Genomic DNA, 16,940 nt, shown 5'->3' on the forward strand with positions numbered 1-16,940 from the left:
CATTTCTCTCCCCCTTCCAAGTTTAATCTGACATATATAAAGAGGCTCACCCCCCTCTGCATTTGTGGCAGAGGGAAATCAATTCAAAGTAATAGAGCTCTGAGTGTGTCTAAGTGAATGTGCTGGCCTTAAGAGTTTTTAGTTTAGTGTTTTCTCTAGCACCTAGTCTCCTGTGTGAACTGTGTGCTAAAGCCGTAGCTGGCGCGGCTCTCAGGGCTCAGTGTGTTTGTGTGCTTGTGTTACTTTGGCAGCAGACAGTGCTGTTGTTTCCCAGTGGTCAGGTGGCTAGACAGTAGGGAAGATTATATCACCCAGGAAATGTGTCCTCTAATTCAGCGCTGTTTACCACCACCATTCTTTTTTTGTATCTCTCCTTCCTTATTGGTCTTATCTTTCACTCTGGAACAAAAAAAAAACACCTCATTATGTAATTAAAACATGTATCATTCTTATGAATTAGCATGTGTGTTCCTAATGTGGCTTTGATATCAAGTTTTACACTGCTTTGCAGAGATGCACTAATCGATGGGCTGGTGATGGGAATCAGCCGATTATTGACTGGTCGGTCTCAGATATAGCCGATCCTGTGCCAATCATTTTTACATGCATGCACCACATGATGGCTCACAACATTAAGAGACGATTGTCACAGCGGCTGCAGCCCATTGTCATTCCTAGGTCGTCAAATATAGACGTTTTGTCACACAGACTTTTCAGACAGAGACATGTGCTTTCCTGAGAGACCACTATGTTTGATTAGTTGTTGTTTTATTGTGGGTTTTTGCATTATATGTTGTATTTGTGCATTTTAAATGTACTTTGATTGGCTGCTACCTCGGCCAGGTCAATCTCAGCGGGACTTCCTGGTAAATGAAGGTTAAATATATAAATGAAAGCTGTTTTCTCATATGAACACCGGACTGTGTCGGAGGTGTTCTCACCACCTGGCTATACTCTGTTGGGTTAAGGCAAGGGATGGCACCTTGGTAGGACGTGCAGGAGGCAGGACATAACATGGATTACACCGAGCTCATGTCACTAGAACATAATTTGCTCGTAAACGACAGTCTTTTGCTGTTCTGATAATTTGTTTGACGATATCAGCTTTGGCCTTGAAGTTTCTGAATATCCTCGTCTCCCCAGTTAGACATTTTTGTTGCCATCTTCCTGTAAACGACCCTACTTCTTCACCCTCAGATGTTTGTTTTCTTCCGGTTTCACACCTGTCCCATAATAGAAACTTCATCCACACGCCCACTCGCTTCGATGTAAATTCTTCGGACAATTGCTCTATTCGCACATAACAGCGACTGTACTGGGGAGCTGGCAGGATAAAGTCAGTCACTGTCAGATCCAACTGATTCAGACATTTGGGTTCTCATACACAGCTCCTCTAGGTAAAAGTTGAATTAGTAACTTTTCTCCTAATGGTCTGTGTAATTTGTCACTAGGCACTTTGTAGAATAAACTCACTAAAGCTCCTTTTACACAGGGACTACAAACCTGAAATTATCTCTATTACCCATGCAGAGCATGTATGCATGTTGCTCAGAGCAGTGACCAGCTCCTCTGCCATTAGTGTGATGTCTCTACTCTCGTTTTGCGCCATGCACACATTGTGGCAGGAGGAGAGGAGACACTGCTCACTGTAGGAATGGAAGGTAATATATAGCCTGCAGTACACACACCTTTACATTCTCATACATAAATACTGATTAATAAATAGTTTTGTGCAAAGACACAAATACAAAAACGCTCTGTTTAGTAACCAGGAGTACTTTTTATTTTGAGTGAAAGTGTGAGAAGGTCCTTTAACTCGGTGCAGTTTATGAGGAAATGTCTAAGTTATTTAATAGTCTGTGTTTTATTGTGAACATACATAAGAATTTTCCTTTAAAATAAAGTCACACAAATGTTTGTGTATGTTGTCAATGATAGTTCTTAGGAAGAAATTGAAACCAGAAGGTCAGATTTTTAAAACATTTGAATCGCTGCTTCTCTGTTTCCTTGAAATATTCTGCTGATGGGTGATTATCATTTAAACAATAACACACTAGTACCACTGTTATTTAGGAAAAAAAGACCTCCTTGCTTTGATAACTTCCTTGGCACGTCTCTTTTATGTCATATCCATTGTCAAAACAAGTCATTCTTGTTCCTGTGGTGGCTGATTGTTATTGTACGCTTCAATTCCAGAAACATTGTTTGATAATGGTGTGCCCATGCCAGCATGTCTTGTCACTGGAGCAGCACACGAAAAGTCAAAACATGTTTACAGTGCCGCAGATAGTAACAAGCTGCTGCACATGGCAGATATTCATGTACACAACAGACCAGGGGTGACTGCTGCTTCCACTAGCGATGCAAACTGGGCAGAGATAGAAGGCTGACTCTTCACAGGACGAGGGACGCTTGCTGCTGCTGCTGCTGCTGCTGCTGTTGTGCTGAGGAAGTGTAGATCAGCTCAGCGGAAGCTCGTTTCTTAGAGCACAGCGAGCCAGGCCCAACAAACATCTGTGGAATGTTGCAGCTCTGTCGTCATTTTCTTCCACAAAGCATCCTTTTCACTTCCAGCTCCATAGTTTCTGTTTCACAGTCAAGTTTCATATTGCCGTTATAACTGTGTGTGAGTGTGTGTATGCATTTATCCGACGCTTTAAAAAGAAAAGCAGTAAAATGTTCAGCAGCTAAATGGTCAGTTATGTGATTTTTATTTATTTTTTTTTTTTTACAGAACAATAAATTAAAACTCAGATTGATTAAAACAGCAGCAATAAAAAACTGTCACAGTGGGGCGTTGGTAGCGTAGTGGATAGTGCTGGCGCCCCATGTACAGAGGCATTGCCTCGCTGCAGCGGCCATGGGTTCGAATCCGGCTTGCAGCCCTTTGCTGCATGTCACTCCCCACTCTCTCTCTGTCTCCCCATTTCACCCTCTGTCCTGTCAATCAAAAAGCCAATAAAAATAATCTTTAAAAAAAAAAAAAAAAACAACTGTCACAGTGCTGATAAGTGATTGTGTTTCATCTTGATCTTCCTCTGATTTGTAAAAAATCTCCAGCCGGCTTGTAAAAACAACGCACCATAAAGCAGCCTAAACAAAAGCATATGAAGCTGGGGCATAATTCCGTCCAGTAATAATATCTAAAGAGCAGAACCAACATATTTCAGAATAGTGCAACGAAATTGACAAAAAACCTCATTGAAAATAATGGATAAAAATTTGGCAGGAACATCATAATCCTGTGATACAAAAATTAGAATGTGCATTGATTTATTGCAACTCCCTGTGGGTTTACATGGGCAACTACTTTCGCTGCCATTTGTTGTGACAACAAGCCACAAATTCATCTGCTGGCAAGCCTCTGTGCAGATAACTCACAGAGGATAATGAGATAGTGTTGCTCACAGAGTCATTGTTTTATTATTTGGAAAGATCAGAGTGTTTTTTTTTCCCCCATCATTGCAGTCGTACACTATTTGTTAAATAATAAAAACCAAAAGTTTTCAGGAGATGAGAAATGTTTTTTTTCATTCTTTCATGGGTAAATATAATTCTTTAAAGTTGATCAGATAGCTTATTTTTAGTAAACAGATAAATTGTTTCAGTCATTTTAAAAACAAAAACACTTATAACATTGCTACCCTGCTAGTCAGCACCAGATATACTAGTCAGTTAAACTTATTATTAAAATCATTATTTATTAATGTATGCATTAAGATAGCATATATTTTGATGAGTAATTTTTTTTGTAGGATAGGTTGCTTGCTAAAAAATGCCGCTGTAATTATCACTTTATCAAACATATTTCCTTAAGTTAGTTAGAATATTTTTTCTGGAAGTCTTTTCGACTTTGATTTAGTGACTTGTTGCCATGATTTGCAGTGTAATGTCTTGTAATGCACACATTGCTGAATATTTCGGCAGCATTCAATAAACGATTTGATTAATTAAAAATGGGATTAACGATTTCAGATGGCTCTCATAATACAGCAGTATTTTTTCAGTCAATGTTTAACGCTATCGATTGAATAGTGCTTAATTCGTGTTTTCTTACTGTTATATTATTTGACTAAGTTAGAAACATCCCTTTTGAATATTTGCTGCTTTTCTCTTTTTTACATCACTGTAATCTGAATATTTTTTAGTGTTAACTGTTGATCCTGACAAAACAAGCAATTTGTTAGGCTCTTAAATTGTGATTTTTGACCTTTATTTCAACATTTTATAATAATAAGTAGGGATAGACCGATATGGATTTTTTAGGGCCGATGACCGATTATGGACTGCTGATTTTCTTGAGCCGATATTTGGGGCCGATACTGCTTTTGCTCCCTCAATTTACATCAAAAAAAATGACACAATGATAACAAATATTACAGGTCTCAAGTTTAAAATAAGAAACATTTATTGAACAGTAAAAAATACTAAAACAAGATGGAAAGTTGAGGATAGAACAGGTAGAATATTATTATGATTATTATTATTATTATTATACATTCAAATAAAAAAAAGAGTTCAGTGCTCTTAAATCTTCCAGTAATGTCTTTATTAAATAAACGAATATTTAAGCTGAAGCATAAATAACACAACAACTACTGTACACAGTAGGATTCAACAGCTTTGTTCAACTTAACCACATACTTTCAAATGAAAAAAAGTGCCAGGGAAAAATAAATCCGCGAACCCACGTGCGTATCGGCCGATGCCGATACAAGTAAAAAACTCAAATATTGGCCCGATATATCGGCCGGCCGATGTATCGGTTTATCCTTAATAATAAGGATACTGATAAACTTTATTTATGAAGCGCTCTTCAAAACAAGGTTACAAAGTGCTTGGCATGGTTGATTCCGGATTTAAAACGATGCAGATTTCAAGCAAATAGAACAATAAAAATAACATCAAGATAAAATACCACCACTGAAGCAGATAAGCAAAGTTGGCAACTAATTGCCCTGTAGATTGCACTGAGGTTAAGCAAATCAAACAATTAGAGTAATACAAAATAAAAGAATACAATAACTGTAACCCCTTATACTCTGAGGGGTTGCGAGGGGGCTGGAGTACACCCTAGGCACGTCGCCAGACTATCACAGGCCTGATACAAACACCTACAAGCAATTTAGAGTCACCAATTAACCGAGATGGTGAAAGGAAGCCAGAGGACCCAGATAAAACCCACGCAGACACGGGGAAATCAAGCAAACTCCACACAGAAGGCTCCCCCACCACAGATTCGAACCAGAAACCCTCTTGCTGTGAGGTGACGATGCTAACCACTGCACCCAGTGCCATCCCAAGGCATACACAAAGATCAAATGTGAGAGGGGTCTGAAGGAATATTACCACACAGAGACATTGTTTTTGTACAAGAGAAGAATTAATGGAGAATATAACAGGCAGATGAACTGTTTATAAAAATAATCCTTAGTTGCATCCCTAGAGACGAAAAGATTTCTGTCAAACAAAGCAAACAAGGGGAATATAATGTCCAGTGCAATTTAGAAATGTTTGAGGAAACTATAAAGCAGTCTGAAATATAACATGGGAGGATGCTGTTGTGCTTCAGTGTGTCAGTCGGTGGAGGTACAGTAAATAAGCTGTCAGATGAAGTAAAATGTCAAAAGGCCCATCAAGTGTACTGCCAAGAAATTAACTATAATGGAATACCTTTTTGTAAATAAATATCATGTCAGAGCTTTGGGATGGTTAAATGGCTGATCATCTGTTCGTGTGCGACACAGCAGACCATCCGTGTGACACTGATGGAGGCTGTCAGTCCCACGCAGCGCACTCCCTCACTCTGCGACGTCGCACACGCTGCCGCTGGCCTTTGGCACCTCATTTCCATGGCATGCCAGCTGAAGGCAAATGTGCCCACCTGGCTGCCCTCCTTTGTATGTGGGCCCCGCTCCAAATCCTCACTGGATTATCTTATTGTCTCCTTACCAAGCCAAAGGCCACCGGACATTTGCATCCGAGAGGTGGAGCAGGGAGTGCCTCGCCTCTGTGGGCAATCACAGTAGCGTGTGCACGTGTGTGTGTGTGTGTGTGTGTGTGTGTGTGACAGCAAGGAGAGGGAAAGGAGAGCGGATCAGAGAGCAGCACCAGTCTATTTGCCAGTTAATAGATGAAGAGCGGAGGAGAGGGGAGTGGGAGGAAAGGTGGAGACAGAGAGAGAAAAGATGATTAAAATATCTTGTGGCTTTTTGTCAGGCTACAACAGTAACCCTCCCTCCTTCATATTCTCTCTCAACATGACACAGGGAAGAAGACAACGTGATCCTTGTTAATAACCGATATTCTGAGTGTAGCATCCCGTTGTTTTGAAGGCTGTTTAGCGTATTTCGGGTACACTGCTGCCTGCTGCATCTCGTATTTTCTCTCCATCATTAAAATGATGCTTTTAATTGCTCTAATAATGAAGCAAACAAACAAGAACAGAAATATTTAGTGGTTTAAAGAGGGATTTCTGTGTCCATTAGCTCATGCACAGTGTGCTGCTGACAGGTGGTGTTTTAATCACACACATACACAGTTTTTCTGTGGTGCTCAACACTGGCCTCGGGTTTTGGCCTTTTTTTGAAGTGCAAGCAGTAACTCGCTGCAGGGTAGATGACATTCTAAAATCCCTGAGAACCTAAGTCTTGAGGCAGGTTCGAGATACTTAAACAGACACAATGTGTCATGGAGTTGGGGCCCCCGAGGGTCCCTTAGGGGGTTCCTGGGGACCCTTAGGCAATGTAAGAAGTAGTTTTCAAATGAAATCTTAATTTTATTATGGTTTAATTTTGGTAAAGGATAAATTTGGTACTTTTTATCCTGGATTTTCCCTTGTTTTTGTGTCTAAATGACTAATGGGAGCAACCATTTTTGAAAATGGTTCAGTATTCTAAGTTTCTGAAACACATGGAAAGGATCCCAACAGAGATAGAGCTTTTGTTTCAGTGCAAGGCCCGTTTTGTTAAACCAGAAACAGCCTCGAAATTGCCATTGCCAAACCCGCCTGACTACATTTGAATTAAGAGTTATTTTAGTGTATATAAAGCCAGAATATTTTCATATCTAACTGTGTGAATTATGGTTTGTTTCAACCAAACCAGAGTTGGTGATTGTAAGAACAGTGGACAGACGAACTAAGATGTGTCTTGTTTCTGTTGACTAAAGGAACCGTTCAGAACGTCACTGGGTCTGGCGGAAAAACTGACTGCTCGTTAAAGCTTCATATTAACTGGACAAACATGAGAGTGGAGTCGATCTTCTCATCTTACGCTCTCCTTTCAACGTTAAAGTTGCTCATGACACTGATTGTTGGTTTGATCACTGAACATTAAACAAAGCATTGTGGATGAGTTTGGTGATTGTTGTTAGGCCAACTCTCTTCAGCTAAATAAAAGAAAACAAAGATGTTTTTTTAATATCAGAGCAAGCAAAAGGACACACCAACATGTTGTGATTAAAGGTGACTGTATTGAAGTTGTAAATGATTATAAATATCTTCTGACAGTGATTGTAGTGGAAATGTCATGGGACTGAAACACAGGTGTCACTTACAGGAGAAGATTACAGCAATTATACTTCATATGTTAGCTTTAACAGAAGAGAGGCAGTACCTGTCTGTCCACCCCAAAATGTTGTTCATTTGTCCATAGACTATTTTAACTCTGCTTTATTGTGTGGAACTTCTCACCATCTGTAGTTCACAAGAATGAACTTATTAAGTTTGTTAATGTCTGTAAGATTGTGATGATGCTGGTGCGTTCCAGTTGGTGAGAAAAAGGGCGGGAAACCACTCTCTGTGGTGAAAGTAAGCCGTCACCATCAGGACTGAGGTTCTGGGTACCACCTTTGCAGACTATTTGTGTGCAGAGACCCTTCCCACCATCCAGTGTAGCTCTTTTAAACAAATCCCCACGACATGACAGGTGTTTCACTTGGATTTTGAAGTTAATTCTTGATTATTGGTGACGCTGTTGTGGAGCACTCTGCTGTTAAATGTCCGACAGTTGCTGCAGACACAATGGGAATTTCCCAGAGGAATTAATGGAAACTAAAGTAATAAATAATTTCCCACAAGTTTGAATCATTCCTTTAAGATTTTAACTTACCTGCTCAACTAAATGATATCCAAAAACAAATGTATACCTTTTTATTTTCAGTTTTAGGGCCAGAACATTTAAATTAGGGCTGCAACTAACAATTATTGTCATCGTTGATTAATCTGTTGATCATTTTATCGACGAACCGATTAGTTGTTTGGTCTGTAAAATGTCAGAGAATGGTGTAAAATGTCGATCACTGTCTCCCAAAGCCCAAGATGACGTCTTTGAATGTCTTGTTTGGTCCATAACCCAAACATATTTGGTTTACCATCGTAGAGGAGTAAAAAAAAAAAAAAAAAAAAAAAACAGAAAATATTCACATTTAAGAAACTTGATTTATAGCATTTTGACCCTTTTTTTAAATTAGAAAATTACTAAGCTCATAAACTGATTATCAGAACAGTTGGCAATTATTTTAATAGTTACCAATCAGTTAATTGCTACAGTTATTCAGAAATTACAGGCATTGTATCTTCGGTTTTTAATAATATATAGGAAAATACTTAACAAGCCAGTGTTTGTCTCCACAACTTGACCTGCTCACCTAATCTCAGCCACCACACACACGCTTTCCCACCATGCTCACCAGCTGTTGTTTGACGGTGTGTGTGTGTGTAGCCCTCATGCTGGGGTGTGTGTTGTTGTGTTTGCCTCACCAGCAGGCCGTGGTTGTTTGCAGAAGAATTGAATTTGGCACGATGCTGCCTGTTTGTGTATGTCACACGTGTGGACAGGACAGTGAACGCACATGGACACACTGACAGATCCAATGGGCTTGTGTTGCCGTTTGTTACAGCGTGAGCTTTGGTAAATCCTGTTCCTTTTGTGTGGCAGTGAGAGACCCAGTGGTGAGGAAAGGAGTCATGTGCTGTTGTTGATGTTTACTTGGCCAAGTGCTAACCAAACACCTGTTGACATGTGAACCACCTCACATCCGCAATCACTCTGCAAATAAGTGGTTCAAGTGTTGAGGTGGTCAATGTAGTTTATAAAAATCCACATTTAATCAGGCTGACATACAGGAATATTTCCAGTGTTTATTTTAATGTGACCAGAAATATTACATTTGCATAAGCAACAAGTTTAATCTACTGAAACTTTGTTCCTCAACTGTATATTTAAAGAGCCACTTTGGTATTTCCCAACCTGGACTCTAATTTTCCATGTTGTTGTGTCTAAGTGACTAATGGGAACAACAGTTTTTGAAAATGGTTCAGTATTGAGGAGACGAAACAGGCTGCAATGTAACCACTTCGGGCATTTGGCACCGAAAATGTAGGTCGAATAGAAGTTCTTGTTTTTGCCACTGACAGGCTCAGATTATTTTTCTAATTGTCTGACAGTTTATTGAATGGATTCCTTCAGAGATAGACTTTTTTGTTAAAGAGTAAGATCATTTTTGTTCAACAAGAAACATCCCTAAAGTAGAGACAGCATATTTTCACATCTGATGGGGTGAATTACTGGTTTATTTCAACCAAACCAGAGTTGGTGATTGTTGAATCAAGATGGCTTTTGACAGTTTTATTTTGTTTCTTTAGATTTTAAATGAAGTTTGTGTTACTATGATAAAATGATTGTTTATGCAAACGGAGTTTGGTGGTTTTGGTGATAGCATTTTGGGGCTGTTTCTAGTTAAACAAAAAGAATCTTACTCTTTAATAAAAAGGTCTATCTCTGTAGGGATCCTTTGCATAATGTTGTCAGACACTTTGAACAATCTGAGTCTGTCAGTGGCAAATCCAAGCACTTAGAATGGACATATATTGATGATGCTAATTCCCCCAGTGGTTTTATTGCAGCCTATTTCACAGCTGCTGGCTGCACTGGTGTGGCTCAATATTGGACCAATTTCTAAAAAAATCAGGAAAATCCTTTCCTACTGCACAAAAAACCTACTAACACCTGCAAACATCTGGCTTTTGTATGTATTAGGAAAGGCAACAATTGGCATTCACGCCCGGGTCAAATAGTAGCCCCTGTACCAGTGAGATGCAGTGGCACGCCACCACAGTGCTCAAAGATTGTTAATCTGCCTCTATGCTGCTTTCTGCTGTTTACTAACCTGTTCTCCCGACTGCCTAATGTATAATGTTAATCACCAGTAGAAAAATAGCACACCAAGGCATGCTTGTCTGCTGCAGAGGTCTGTACACTACACTCTACTTAACTCTACTCTTCTGGCAGTGGAGAAAGGAGTCTGTAGCCTGTAGTAATTTTAGTTGTAAAGGGCTATTTGACACAAAAACATGGGAAAATAGGTTGCAGGTTGATTTGCCCTTTAATTTCCACAACTAGACAAACAGATTTCAGAATCATTAAGTGACATGTAAATCCGTAAAGCGATACTGCATATAGAACATGTCATCCTTTAATCACTGCTGGACAGTAATGTGATCATTTAGCATGTGACAGGTTTAATGTCAACAGCTGGCATGTCTGATAATCTTCTTAACCAATCAGCTGACACCGACAGAGCAGTCCGCACAATCACATTTGTTAAGAGTTGATTTAAACCTGGTTATGATACTATGTGTGAGAGAGAGTTGGGTTGTACTTCTGCCTGCTGAGCCACAGATGGCAGCCCTCCACCTCAGCTTACAAGTGTGCCCTGCAAACGCAGATGTGTGTGAATGTGTAGTGTCAGGTTTTCTTTGCGTGTGAGAGGAGAATGCCAGACTGCACTTCTGTTGATGTCTGCAGAATACAACAACACATTTTGTCTCCCTCTGTTGGAGTCTGCGTCTCACTTGCTTTTCCTCTCCTCCCCTCGTCGATCTCGAGGCCATTTGCCCTCTTTCCATCCCTGTACATAAATACACCACAGTGTTAGCAGAACGGCCTGTTGGTCAGCTTATATATTCTTGTAATGGCAACATGGACGTTGCTTGACAGGCTAATCAGCTCATACATCTCCCCAAAAAAATTGGTTTATTCCTTTCAAGAGAGTCTTAAATAAACCCAACACGCCTTTCTAGCTTGTCTTGTTTCAAGTTTGCCCCTGCTTCTGGTATTCAGCTCCATCTTTGTTTTTGTTTTTTTTTGTTCTCACGCATGCTTCAGGTGATTTGGTGACATGCCCTGCCCAGAACTGGAGGTTGTTCTACATAACACACACACCCAAGATGTGCACTGCAGGAGCTTAGCGTCGATTTACTACTTCAACACCGGAGCCGTCATGACACACCTCCCAAACAAAGGCGACTTTGCTCTCAGTAGCCCTTTTTACACAGAGATCCTGCAAAAGGGTACATACACGCATGGAGTTGTTTTGTATAATGACAGACTCGAGATAATCTGAGCCCATCCACAGCCAATACCTGCATATCCAAGCTTCTTTTTCTCTCTGACACACCTTTGTTAGCCTACTCGCTTCCAGCTGTAAAATATGAAAATCATACATTCATAGCTAGTCACTAACTAGTACCACATCATTTCACAGAAAAAAAGAAGTGTAAGATGAATGTCAAGCTCCGGGGGGCTTAGGGCATCGCTCCTCTACGTAGGTGGTATTATCTCATTGAAGTGTGTGCTCTCTATCTGCCTGGCTCTCCCTCTCTGCTCCTTTTCTTTAATCCTCTGCAGAGTAGGTGTGCCAGGGAGAGAGAGACGGGGAGAGAAGACTGATATTTGCTTAACCAAATCCTCGGAGGAGGCAACCCTCTTTGATCCACTTCCAAATTCACAGCGTCCACTTTCATACGGTCATCCGTCACTTGCGCTGTCTCTCGCCCTCTCTGCGTTTGTGTGTATGATGGACGAGGCCGGTGCTGAAAGAGAGAGGAAAGCCCGCAGACAATGCCCTGCATTTTGCTCTGCCCCCTCTCTCCTTCTGTCTGCCGCGTCCTTGCTTTCCGTTTCTTCTTGAACTTGTCACTTTTGTTGTGTGCTGTTGAGGTCAGACTGGCACAGGCAGGCGTTGTTGTAAGCAGAGAGAAAGAGACACACAGAGAGAGAGAAGGTACTGTTGGAGCTGAGCGTATTGGCTGGAAAGCCAGGGTTAGTCAGGGCTTGCCCCTTTGTTTTACACACAGTGCTATCCACACTAGATGGACCGAAGCACACTCGCACACACACACACATACCACCTGTGAGCACCACTACCTTGACTTAAACCTGTGATACAGGAAAAGACTTTAAAAGACAAAGGTCTGATGCCCTCCCACATCTAAAGACAATGTGAGTTTTCAGTCATACAAGCTAGAGTTTGCAGGGTCACTATCTTGGAGACTACAACAAGATTACTTTTTAGATTATTTCCCATTCTGCTCCTGGTGGAAAATATTACACCAAACTGCCTTTAAGAAATATGACATAAACAAATTACTTAGGTGTCCACAAAAACACATAACTCTAACTCTAAGATAAACTGTATTTGTGAACAAACTTTACATTTTGAATTGTCTCACCTTAACTCGCCACCAGCCTCCAGTGGTTAGCTGCACTATTTTAGTGCGAGGAGACCGTGGAAATGAAAGGTGAACTGTTTCAAAACTAGACTCCACAACTCTGCCATTTTGTCCTCCTTTTCCAAAGTCCAAGAGAACCAAGACTTAATCACGTTCTCTTACCTCCCCAGAGTCCCCTCCATTTTTGCTGTCTATCTGTTTTGCTGCTTCCCGTTTGGTGCTGGAGAGCGTGCAGCTATTGGTTGTTAACAATGGTCAGGTCATTGAACTTCACTGTTTACACGAGCCAAGACTAAAAACGGACGATAATATGAAACATGTTTGATTTCATCATCAAGACGAGAAAAAGACTGATGCACGACAGCTTGGATTAAGTTTATGACCACTGTACGCCAAACAGTCGAGGTCACAAGAGCACCCACCAGTTGAAGTACAACTCTAGTGTTTTTATTCTAACACTGGAAATTTGACACTGACAGTGAAATTGCTCGAAAAGTTATTTGTTTTAAAACGAGCGTTACTTCAGTCCCTCCAGGATTTAGTGGGTTTTTTTTCTGGGATCGTTGCTGCCTGAAACTCCTGATTTCATAGCAGCTTTTCTAAAATAAAATGGTTGTGATGCTGTCTCTGATTCATGGCCTTTGTTGTGAGCATTCAGTGTTTCCCAGAGAGTTTGCAACAGCAGCGACACCTGATCACCGAAGATCAGCTGTTGCTGCTGTTGGACCCAAGCTGAAGGACCATCTCCATGAGCAGTTGTCTGGTGATTATGATTCGTTCATTTGTTTATTTTTAATTGACTTTTATCGTTGTTTCTAAAGTGATTAGAATATCATGAAGACACATTCCTGGTTCAACTGATTACCTGCATCCTCTCTAAACTCAAATGTGTCCCCTCTATGTGCCAGTTATTGAAGGGAATACTATTTAACATTACACTGGAAGGATGCAGACACTTCATTATTGTATCTAGCGATATCAGAATATAGACTTGTCCAGCCATCAGAACAATTTGATACAGGCTTATAAGACATCTTTGTATCACCAGAGGGTCCACAGATTAGTAGCGTCGTCTTTTCCTCCCTTGTATCTCTGGCTTAATCTTTCCTATCAGGAGCCTCTGTCATGTTGAAGCAGAATATGAGCGAGAGGAGAGATCCCATTGTAGCCCTTTTGACAAAAAAGCAAAGAAGACACAGGCTTTTATATCATATTTTCTGTCTCTACCTTTCGTCTCCTTGTGAGCAGCAACATGAACTAGACTATCTGATCTGCTCCCGTTTCCCTGCAGCAGTCACTCCTCCAGCTCACACTCTATTGGAGTTATTCATCGCACATAGTCGTTTCTGTTTTCAAAGGTGCATATTAAAGTAGCGTGATCCCAAATGACTCATCTCTCTCTTTTCTTTCCTCACAGTGAGCACCTATCCTGCGCCTTCACCTTCTTCTTGCACGGTGAGAGCAACGTGTGCACCAGCGTGGAGATCAACCAGCACCAGCCCGTCTACCACCTGACGGAGGAGCACCTCACTCTGGCTCAGCAAGCGTCCAGCCCCTTCCAAGGTGGGTCTCCCGTCCACTACACCACTGGTACTTTGTAAGCAGCTCAGAATGCACTGGGGGAACGTTCTAAGGCGCTGTTAGAGCAAAAACAATTAAAGCAAAGATGTTAGACGACAACAGCAAACACTGCATCCTTCATGAATTATGCTGCCCCCTTTGGGCCAACTAAACAAATACAGAATGCATCCTCGCCCTGATATGTAATCATGTGGCGAAATTGCCTTGGGTCATTGTTTAAAGAAGTTTGGTGCTGCTGATACACACCAAAGACACGTTTTCTTAAAGGAATCTGTATCAGTAGTTGGGTAAACAAACAAAGTGTTGTGCCATATTGTGTCACTTTGATTTGACCCTTAATTGGGGTGCGGCACAGTTTTAGAGAGACACATCATTACCCACAAGTATGCATGTGACAGATGAATGAACAGAGTGATTTTGTGGGAGGAAACAAAAACTTCTACTTTGTCTTGCTTCTGGTTTTCTCTTTAAGTTCTCCGCTCTAAGACCGCCTTCACTGAAATTCCTCGTTCCAAATCAAAGGGCTGTGATCATCTGACAGAATCCAGCAGAAGCCCTCTGACATTTGCATGTTTGTACACATGCCTGTGCACCCAGACGGCCAGGCGAGAGACCGGTGGTCTATTGATTTGCAATTTCATCTAAAATGTAGGGTCAGCTGAGGAGGATTCTTCACATTCTGCACCCTTGTAAAAAACACCAAATGTTAAAACTTATTTATTTTAGCAAACAGTAGCCTTACAGTACAGAACCACCCAGCCAGACCTAAAGTGTAAAACCAAGAACTTTTATAAAAATTGACGGTGCATTCTTTGACTTTGCCGAGCTACTAGACATGAGTGATACATCAGTAATACTTAATGTGTCTCGGCTTGTTCCATTTGAGATGCATAAATTAACTGTATCAACACTTGGGGCCGAGACGCGTAGCATGTTCTTAAAAGAAAAGCACCAGTGGTTGTACTTATATTTATTTCATTGTAACTACTTAATTTCATTTTATTACAACAACACTTTTATTTTATTTAATTGTAACAGTGCTTTATTTAACTTTATTAGAACAGTCCTGTATTTAACTTTATTATAACAGTACTTTAATTAACTTAATTATAACAGTACCATATTTAACTTTGCAATAACAGTACCTTATTTAATTAATTATAACAGTCCTGTCTTTAACTTTATTAAAACATTACTGTATTTAACTTTATTATAACAGTCCTGTCTTTATCTTTATTATAAGAGTACCTTGTTTATTTTTGTTTTAACAGTACCGTTTTTAAGTTTAGTTTAACAGTACCGTTTTTAAGTTTATTTTAACAGTGCCTTATTTAAGTTTATTATAACAGTCCTGTCTTTTACTTTACTGTATTTAACTTTATCATAACAGTACTGTATTTAACTTAATTATAGCGGTACCGTAATTAACTTAATTATAACAGTATCGTATTTAACTTTAGAATAACAGTACCTTATTTGATTAATTATAACAGTCCTGTATTTACCTTTTTTATAACAGTACCTTATTTACCTTCCTGCCTTTAACTTAATTACAATAGAACCTTATTTGCTTAAGTTAACTTTATTATAACAGTATTTTATTTAACTTTATTATAACACTACTTCATTTAGATATATTATAACACTGCTTTATTTTTTATATCATAGCAGTATTCTTTTTAATAATGAAGTATTTTAGTAATATACTGTGGCTTAGAGGAGATTTCAACATATATATCATTTATTGCAATATAATATAAAATCTAGCTACAGCTACAAAAAACAGCTACATTTTATTTTTTGAAATAAGAATAATGCTGTACTGTTGACTCAAGGAAAGTTTCTTTTTCTCCACTCTCAGAAAGCTGCACACTTGTTAATGTGTCCCATGAATAGATTTACTTGCATTGTTGAATCTCAAGTGGAGACACCTCTGTTGTCAAGTGTAAAAAAACAAAACAACAAGGTTAAAAACAACAATGGCACCATCTATCAATGGGCCACCATGAGGAGTCAAAGCCATCTTCAGAAGCCAAAGAAACAACATGCTCAATACTCATCAGTTACTGAAAGGTCTTTTCTTACATCTGGTGGAGACGCTGCAGCTACTCTTACTTTAAAGGAAGCTAATTTAAACGCCAAACACCTAAAATGTTTTTGTACACACATTACTGCTTTTGATTAATCTAAAGAAATGGCATCTACTAAAACACAAGTTAATCTTCAGGATTCAAGGACCCTGTTTAGCTCAAAATAACTTCAGGCTGTTTAGAAAAGCACCCTGTCTGTTGCCTCAAGGAGATAAGGCGGAGTACACTAAAGAAGATAAGGGAATTAGGCTTTCAGACACTTTTTTTTATTTTTTTTTGGAAAATATTTTCTTGTAAATGTTTAATTCTCAGTGCATGTGTAGGAAGAGTGTAGTTTTTTGAATGAAATATATTAGTGAAAGGCACTCTTGCGCTTCAGCCAAAAATAAAACTGGAAATATACTGAAATATATTAGTGTGCTGTGTTGGGTACTGCTGCCAAGATAATACATATACAATCTTCTGTCAGGCTGTCTTTCATTACAAATTGGCTTGCAGCCAGTTAAGGAAAAAAAAAGAAAAGCCTCTGTAGTCACTTTAAATTATAGTGTAGTGTAGCTATAAAAATGTGTGGCTCTAATGATATTCCATCATTGGCTCTAAATTCATTACCACGCCCGAAGCCAAACACTATATAATCCCAAAACCATTGTTTGCTTGCATTTCAACATACATACAGAAATGTTATTGTCATGATTATAATATACATTTAATCTGTGAAGGGAAGGAAGTAGTTGGCTTTGTAAACAACACTA

General features: G+C 39.6%; 1 protein-coding gene across 1 annotated transcript in view; it reads left to right on the forward strand.

Moving 5' to 3' along the window:
• Positions 1 to 16,940, forward strand: part of med13a (mediator complex subunit 13a) — a 109,705-nt gene that overhangs the window by 44,419 nt on the left and 48,346 nt on the right. Inside the window, exon 5 of the mRNA XM_049592773.1 lies at positions 13,932 to 14,077. Within this exon, the coding sequence (XP_049448730.1) occupies positions 13,932 to 14,077 (146 nt within the window). The remainder of the gene's footprint in view (positions 1 to 13,931; positions 14,078 to 16,940) is intronic.

The sequence above is a fragment of the Epinephelus fuscoguttatus genome, linkage group LG12 (genome assembly GCF_011397635.1).
Source record: "Epinephelus fuscoguttatus linkage group LG12, E.fuscoguttatus.final_Chr_v1".
Taxonomy (NCBI): Eukaryota; Metazoa; Chordata; class Actinopteri; order Perciformes; family Serranidae; genus Epinephelus; species Epinephelus fuscoguttatus.